The following is a 9,078-nucleotide window of genomic DNA, read 5'->3' on the forward strand; positions in this document are numbered from 1 at the left end:
TTTTTTTTTTTTTTTTTTTTAATTCTTCTTTATTGGTTTCAAGGAGCTCTAGTAGCACAGTGCCTAAGGCATCTGACTGCTAACCAGAAGGTTGGTGGTTCAAATCCACCAGCCACTCTACGGAGGGAAGACAGGGCAATCTACTTCCATAAAGATTTACTGCCTCGGAAACCCAATGGGGGTCACTATGAGTAGGAATTGGCTTGCAGTGGGTTTGGTTTTGGTTTTATTGGTTTCTGTACTTACCATCCTAATCTAGGATCTCATCACCTAATAACACTTCCCTTCTCTCTGCCTTTGGCTTGTTCAATGCCATGTTCATTTTTGTTGTAGCCAAAAACAGTGCTGTGTATGTGAATGCATGAATGGATTTGGAAAATGTTTATTTAAAAATGAATCAGAAAAAAAAATTGACAAAAAATATAATGACGCAGTTTCTTTGATACTAAATTTTGGTTATCTAGGATATATGTTTCAGATATAAAAGTTCTAACAAAACAAATTGTCATTGTTAAGTACTGTCAGGTCAGCTCTGACTCATAGCAACCCTGTGTACAACAGAAAAAACTTACCACCTGGTCCTGTGCCATTCTCACTATCCTTGCTATGCTTGAGCCCATCAAGGCAGCCACTATGTCAGTCCATCTTGTTGAGGATCTTACCCTTTTTTGCTGACCCTCTGCTTTTACCAAGCATGATACCCTTCCCTAGGAACTGCTCCCTTTTGACAACATGACCAAAGTAGGTCAGATGAAATCTGGCCATTCTTGCTTCTAAGGAGCATTCCAGGACAGATTTGTTCGTTCTGGCAGCCCATGCTTGGTATTTTCAGTATTCTTCACCAATACCACATTTCAAAGGCATCAATTCTTCAGTCTTCCTTTTTCATTGTCCAGCTTTTACATACATATGAAGCAATTGAAAATACCATGACTTGGGTTATGCACACTTTGGTAGTTAAGGTTGTTACATAAGGTTGTGTCAACTTGGCTGGGCTGTGGTTTTGAGTGGCTAGGCAGCTGGATGTAATTATTCCTCATAATGAGATTATAATCACCTCCGTGGTGAAATCTTCTGTGTGCAGCTGAGTAGTTGTCTTTGGGGTGTGGCATAAGGAGAAACTTTGAGAAAGGTCTTTAGCTTTTTGGCATATCTGGATCCTACATTTGGCCAAGTCTTCCTTCATCTCATTGGCCTACTGTGTTGCCTGCTAATCTTGGGATTATTCTTAGGCTCAAACCAGAAGTCTTGACCTGTTGCCTGTTGATCTTGGAATTGTGCCATTCTGCTTGTGGATGGACCTTGGTCAGCCTCAGCAGCCAGTAGCTGCATGAGTTACAAGTGTCCAATTCCATTGGGCCTGGATTAAGAGGCAGAGCTGAAGCCCAAGGTTGAGGGGCCTTCACCAACCAAATTCACTCTGAATTTGGACTTCTAGTCTGCTAAACTCTAAGAGAATAAATCCCTATTTGTTAAAGCCATCCACTTGTGGTATTTCTGTTATAGCAGCACTAGAGAACCAAGACACATATCTTAGTCTTCAAAGTGGCAACTTTGCTTCTTAACATGTTAAGGAGGTCTTTTAGAGCAAATTTGCCCAGTACAATATGATGTCAGATTTCTTGACTGCTACTCCCATGGGTGTTAATTGTGGATCCAAGTAAAAGGAAATCCCTGAGAACTTCAGTCTTTTCTCCATTTATTGTGATGTTGCTTATTGGTCCACTTGTGAGGATTTTTGCTTTATGATAAATATAATCCACCATTCACCTGTCAGTTTGTTGTACCTTGGTGGCTTGCATGTTGTGAGGCTGGAAGCTATCCCACCAGTATTTCAGATAACAGCAAGGTCACTCATGGTAGATAAGATTTAGCAGTGCTTCCAGACTTAGATAGACTGGGAAGAAGGACAAGTGTCATCCACTTCTGAAAAAAATTGGCCACTAAAAACCTTATGACTAGCAGTGAAACAAAAAAATTAAAGGACTGAATGAAATTTATCCTGTGATGATTCACACACAGGATCATGTATTCTATCTGCTACATTATCCTGTGGCAGCGGTGACCAGCAGTGCATGGGACACTCAATGGCACTCAAACCTTATGCAACATTCCCATATTACAGCTTCCCAATGAGGTCCATAATGTGGCCTTTCTGCTTGAATGGCTTCCTCTAGCACCCTAATGAACAGTTTCTTCCAGCATCGCCAAGGACAGCTATTCAGCAAGCTCTGTTGGACATGCTTGGGTGTGTTCTCCACAAGGCTGAGAGCTTATCACTGATAGGGATAGCCCTCTTACAGATTGTTCCTTTCTTGGTGCTCTGCATTAGCTCTAGAGGTAGTGACTGCACCCCATCTGCTGTCTCTTTACCTCTTAGTAGTTACTCACCTGTTAAAATTAAGAATTCTTTATATTAAACTTTCCTTGTTCAAATTACCATGTGGGTGGTTTCTTTCTCCTAACTGGGCCTTGACTGAGATACTGGGTTTATAATTAGTACTTTCCTCATGAGAGTGTTACAAGGATTAAATGGGATAATACATTCAAAGTGTTTAGAATAGTGTCTGCTGTAGAATGAATACTTAATCGATGTTTGTTGATAATGTGGATGATATCGCTATCATCCTCTTCACTGCTGCCACTATTAGCTAGAGGTAATATTTCCATTTTTTGTCCACAGGATGTTTCGTCTTAACTCACTTTCTACATTGGCAGAACTGGCTTTGGGCTCTCGATGGTACCATGGGGGATCACAGCCCACTCAGGTCAGGAGACGACTAATGATGGTGGCTTTCCTTGGAGCATCTGCAGTAACTGCAAGTACTGGTCTTTTGTGGAAGAAGTGAGTATTAGCTTTATATCTTGTTCTTAGCATGTACTCTTTGTTCTTCCATTTGTCTCTGTTAATCGGAAAGGAATTGATTTCTGGCTTAAGAATTTCATGCCCAAATGATTTGGCATGGATAATATTTGTCTATGAAATAAGATGTTTAAAAGAATTCAGCTATCATGCCAGGACAATAAATAGGAAACATTCTGCTTCAAGGTCTACCTGTCTCCTCTGCTGAACATTTTTATTAATGGTATAGAGTTGGCAGTAGTAGCTTTAGAAAATGAATGCTTTCTGAGACTTCAGAATTATAGTTCGGTGCTTAACCATTTGCATCACCCAGGGACTTTTGTGTGAAGTTAACTAATGGACCTTAATACTCTTGCCATCTCACAATTTTCTTATTAGTTATTAAAACTTTCCTAGAGGAAAAAGAAAAAGTGATGATCCCTAATCTTCTCTTTCTTAACATACATAGGTACTGCTCCCTGACTTTGCTACTCCCCATTTTTTATCTTTGACCTGGTTTACCTTGTCCTAAAGTTCTATCATTGTATTTGATTATTTCAAGAAGAATACTTTGTTTTTAATTAATTCTACTGAAGAATAATTTATATAAAACAGAATGCACACCCATTTTAAGTACACGGTTGGATGAGTTTCGACACACGTATATAATTGTGTAATAACCCATAAGTCAGGATATAGATCATTTCTATGAACCCATCGAGTTCCCTTTATTCCATGTGTCTTTCCATTCATTCTCACACCACCCAGTGTTCCAGGCAATCAGTAATCTCTTTTGTTGTTACTACAGATTAGTTTTGCTTTTCCAGTATTTAATGTAAATGGAATCATAAATGCAACTATTTTTTGAACGTGGCTTCTTTCAAATACAGCCTAATGCTTTTGAGATTAATCCATATCAGAAGTTTGTGTCTTTTTAAAAATTTTTATTGTGATTTGCATGAAAGAGAGCATTCATTTTCCATATAGCAGTTCATACACAGTTTGTTTTATTATATCGACTGCAATTCTCCACAACATAGCAGCTCTCTTCCCACTTCCTCCTTGTACTTACCTCTTCCCTGTTTCCTTCTCTCCTTTGCATTCCTGCCCCCTGAGCTATCTCCCTATGCAAATTCTGCCCTTCTGTTCTCTCATGATTGATTGTTCTAAGGACTGTATCTACCTGATGTAAATGTTCACCCTGTATACCCCTCTGTTGTTTGGCTGGAAACTACGGGAGTGAGTTCAATTCCAGACCTGAAGCATAACTAGGGGCCATAGTCTTGGGGTGGGAGGTCTCACGAGGCTCTATCAGACCAGTAAACCTGGTCTTTTTTATGATTTTGGGTTTTGTTCCACATTGTTCTCCCATTCTATCCATGATCTCCTTCACTGATCCCTTTCTGAGTGATTGACAGTGTAGCCAGGCACCATCTGGCTTTTCTGGTCTCACGGTAATGTAGGCTGAGGTTTACATGGTCCACTAGTCCTTTGGACTAATTATTTCCATGCATCTTTGATTTTCTTCATTCCTCATTGCTCTGGATGAGGATAGACCCATTGTTGCATGTAGCCCAATGCTACTCACCAAAGTAGGAGTTTGTGTCTCTTTTATAATTGGATGGTATTTTTTTGTAGAAATATATCACAATTTGTTTTCTCATTTACCAGTTGAAGGACATTTGGGTTGATTCCAATTTTTTCACTATTACTAATAAAACTGTTGGAAAATTCATGTGTAAGTCTTCATTTCTTGTTTAAAAACCAAAAACCAAACTTACTGCCGTTGAGTCAGATCCAACTCATAGCAACCTCCTCGTTTGAACTGCCAGCCTTCTGGTTAGTAGTCACATGCCTTAGGCACTACACCACCAGAGCTCCCTCATTTCTTGTATATACTTGGTCATATACTAAGTATATATTTAATTTTATGTGAAATTGTCAGTTTTCCAATGTATCTGTACCATTGCATTCTGCTACCAGGAATGCAAGAGACTTTAACTTGCTCACCAGCCCCTAGTATTGTTATTGTTTTGATGTTAGCATTCTAGTGCATCTGTTCTGGTCTCTCATTGTGGGTTTAGCGTGTATTTCTCTCATGCCTAATTATGCTGAGTGTCTTTTCCTGTGCTTATTGTCATTTTTGTGACCTCCCTTATGAAGTATTTATTCAAGTTGCCCATTTAAAAAAAAAAAATGAGTTGTTTGCCTTCTTATTGAGCTGTAAGAGTTCTTTATATATTTTGAATGTAAGTCCTTTGTCATATATATATTTATTATGAGTATTTTCTCCTAGTCATTAGCTTGCCTTTTTATTTCCTTAACAGTGTCTTTCAAAAAACAGAAGTTTTTAATTTTGATGAAGTCCAGTTTACTGATTTTTTTTTTTTTTTCTTATATGGTTAGTGCTTTTGATGTCTTATCTGGGAAATCTTTGCCTATCCCAAGATGTAAAGTTCTTCTCTTGTATTCTTTTTTATAAAAAATTATCTGGAATCAATTTTGAGTTAATTTTTATGTTTGGTGTAAAGTAGAGTCTGAGATTCTTTTTCACCCTCAGTATGCATATCCAATTATTCCAGCATCATTTGTTGAAAGACTATCCTTTTATCACTGATTTATGTTAGTGCTTTTGTTGGAAAATAATCAACAGTATACATATGGATTTATTCTGGACTCTGTATTCTGTTCCTTTAACCTATATATTTCTCTTTAAGCCAGGGTGGAATATCTTGAGTACTATGATTATATTTAAAAAAAAAAAATCTCACTGCTATCGAATGGATTCCGACTCATTGTGACTCCCATTGGGTTTCTGAGGTGGTAAATCTTTATGGAAGTAGGTTGCCCCATCTTCCTTCAGCTGCTCGGTTTGAACCGACATCCTTCTGGTTAGCAGTCAAATGCCTTAGTTGCTGCACCACCAGAGTTCCTTATGATTATATAAACCAAAAAAAACCAAGCTTACTGCCATCGAGTCGATTCTGACTCATAGTGACCCTCTTTGGGTTTCCGAGGCTATAAATCTTTATGGAAGTAGATTGCCCAGTCTTCCTTCTGCTGGTGAGTTTGAACTGCCGCCTTTCTGGTTAGCAGTTAGATGCCTTAGGCACTATACCATCAGAGCATAGCAAGTATTAAAAACATGGCATTTAAGTCCTCTAAGTTTATTGTTCTTTTTCAAGTTTTTTTTTCCCTTTTACATTTAGATCTTTGCATTTTCACATAAATTTTATAATCAGCTTATCTTTTCTACAGAGGGCCTGCTGAGACTCTGAATGGGAATGTATTAAATCAATAGATTAATTTGGGAAAAATCAACATCTTAACAATATTGAGTCTTTTATTCCTTGAACATTGTGTTCTTATCCATGTATTTAGATCTTTAAAATTTCTCTCAGCAGTTCTTTATGGTTTTCAGTGTATAGCTCGTACACATATTTTTAAATTTATTATTTTTTTGTGGTAACAGCTTTATTGAAATATAATTTACATGCCATATAATTTACCTATTTCAAGTGGACAATGCATTGGTTTTTGTATATTCACAGAGTTGTGCAACCATCAGCACTTAATTCTAGAACATTTTCATCAACCTCAACAGAACTCCCATACTCATTAGCAGTTATACCAGTTCCTCTCACCGTCTTCCCCAGCCCTAAAAAAACCAAACCCAACTCACTGCCATCAAGTAAATTCCTACTCATAGCAACCACCATTGGGTTTCCAAGGCTGTAAATCTTTACAGAAGTAGATTGCCTCATCTTCCTCCTATGGAGCAGCTGATAGGTTTGAACCTCTGACCTGGTTAGCAGCCAAATCAATCACTAATCTACTTTCTGTCTCTGTAGATTTGCCTATTCAGGACATTTCATTGAAATTGAATCATATAATATGCAGTCTTCTGTGTCTCGCTTTATTCATTTAGTATATTTACAGGGTTCTTCCCTAGTGTAACATGAATTATTACTTCATTCCTTTTTATTACCAAATAGCATTCTATTTTATGGTTGTACCACATTTTATTTATCTATTCATCAGTTGGTGAGCATTTGGGTTGTTTCCATTTTTTGGCTGTTATTTATAATACTATTATGTCAAATTTTTGTGCGGACATAAGTTTTCATTTCTCTTGGTTGTATGTACCTAAGAGTGGATTTGCTGAGCCATTGGTATTTCTTTATGCTGAGCAAATAATCTGAGAAGCTGCACTATATGAAGAAGAATGTGGCATTAGGATTAGAGGAAGACTTGTAAACAACCTGTGATGTGGAAATGATACCAGCTTGCTTACTGAAAGTGAAGAAGACTTGCAGTACTTAATGATAAAGATCAAAGACTACAGTCTTCAGTATGGATCACACCTCAACATAAAGAAAACATAAATCCTCACAACCAGACCAATAAGCAACATCGCAGTAAATGGAGAGGAAATTAAAGTTGTCAAAGATTTCATTTTATTTGAATCCATAATCAATACCCATGGAAGCAGCAGTCAAGAAATTAGACATCATATTGCACTGGGTAAATCTATGGTGAGGAATCTCTTTAAGGTGTTATAGAGCAAAGATGTCACTTTGAAGACTACCAAAAAGCAAAACAAACTGTTTGCCATCGAGTTGATTCCAACTCATAGCGACCCCTTTGGGTTTCCAAGGTGGTAAATATTTACAGAAGTAAATTGCCCAGTCTTCTACGGAGTGGCTGGTGGGTTTGAACCACCAGCCTTCTGGATCTTAGTCAAATGTCTTAGGCACTATGCCACCAGAGCTCCTTAAGGTGTGCCTAACCCAAGCCATAGTATTTTTAGTTGCCTCGTATGCATGTTAAAGCTGGGCAATAAACAAGGAAGACCAAAGAAAAATTGATGCTTTTTTTTGGTGTTGGTGAAGAATACTGAAAATATCATGAACTGCCAGAAGAAGGAATAAATCTGTCTCCTGGAAGAAGTGCTGCTGGAATGCTCCTTAGAATCAAGAATGACCAGACTTTGTCTCACCTGCTTTGGTCATGTTGTCAGAAGGGACCAGTCCCTGGGGAATGATATCATGCTCGGTAAAGTAGAGGGTCAGCGAAGAAGACCTTGCTAGGGTGCTTCTAGGCACTTACTGACAGAGCTAAGATCCTCAGTGAGATTGATTGACTTAGTGGCTGCAGCAAGGTGTTCAAGCATAGCAAGGATTGTGAGGATGGCACAGGACTGGGCCGTGTTCCATTCTGTTGTACACAGAGTTGTTATGAGTCAGAGCTGACTGGAAGGCACCTAACAGTAACAGCAACATGGCATGTCTGTGTTTAACTTTTTAAGGAACTGCCAAAATGTTTGCCATGTCCACCAGCAGTTAATGAAGATTCTAAATTCTCCACATCTTCACATTACTGTGAGGTGGTATCTCATTGTGCTTTTGGTTTTGTGTTTCCCTGATGGCTAATGAAAGGAGCTCTGGTGGCACAGTGGTTAAAGTGCTTAGGTGCTAATTGCAAAATTGACGATTTGAACCCACCAGCAGCTCCATGGGAGAATGATGTGGCAGTCTGCTTCTGTAAAGATTAACAGCCTTGGAAACCATATGGGGCAGTTCTACTCTGTCCTATAGCATCATTATGAGTCAGAATCAACTTGATAGCAGTCGGTTAGGATTTTTTTTTTTTTTGGATGGCTAATGATGTCAAGCATTTTTTCATATGATTATTGGCCATTTGTGTATCTTCTTTGGAGAAATAGCTATTTAGGTCCTTTGCCAATTTTAAAAATTGGGTTACTTGTCTTTGCATGAATAATTTCTTGTAGAAGGATCAGTACAGGCTGGTCTTTATGAAGTGGAAGTTAAATATGTCCCAGATGTCGTAACTTTTCCAAACTATTGTACCACTCCATCAGATGACTATATCATTCCTCTTCCCCTCAGTATTCTCCTTCCCATCTTAGAGTTCCGTAATTCACTGCAACATCTCAAAGAATTTAGGAACTGCAAGGAAATGGCTCATGCAGTTGTGGAGTCTGGCAAGTCCCAAATCCATGGGTCAGGTATCAGTATACCTGGAAGATTCTCCTCACTCACATAATTGCTGCTGCTCCTGTTGTTGTTGTTGTTGTTGTTATGTGCCATCGAGTCGGACCTGACTCATAGCGACCCCTTCTTGGGTTTCCAAGGCAGTATCACTACGGAAGTAGATTGCCCAACCTTCCTTCCGAGGAGTGGCTGGTGGGTTTGAACCGTCAGCCTTCTGGTTAG

General features: G+C 38.6%; 1 protein-coding gene across 1 annotated transcript in view; it reads left to right on the plus strand.

Annotated features, from left to right (window-relative positions):
- The first annotated feature begins 2,684 nt into the window (after nt 1-2,684).
- Nucleotides 2,685-9,078, plus strand: part of MICU1 (mitochondrial calcium uptake 1) — a 277,929-nt gene continuing 271,535 nt past the window's right edge. The window contains exon 1 of the mRNA XM_042780922.1: nt 2,685-2,845. Within this exon, the coding sequence (XP_042636856.1) occupies nt 2,685-2,845 (161 nt within the window). The remainder of the gene's footprint in view (nt 2,846-9,078) is intronic.

The sequence above is a fragment of the Orycteropus afer genome, unplaced genomic scaffold (assembly GCF_000298275.1).
Source record: "Orycteropus afer afer isolate SDZICR_OR568_19922 unplaced genomic scaffold, OryAfe1.0 scaffold00070, whole genome shotgun sequence".
Classification (NCBI taxonomy): Eukaryota; Metazoa; Chordata; class Mammalia; order Tubulidentata; family Orycteropodidae; genus Orycteropus; species Orycteropus afer.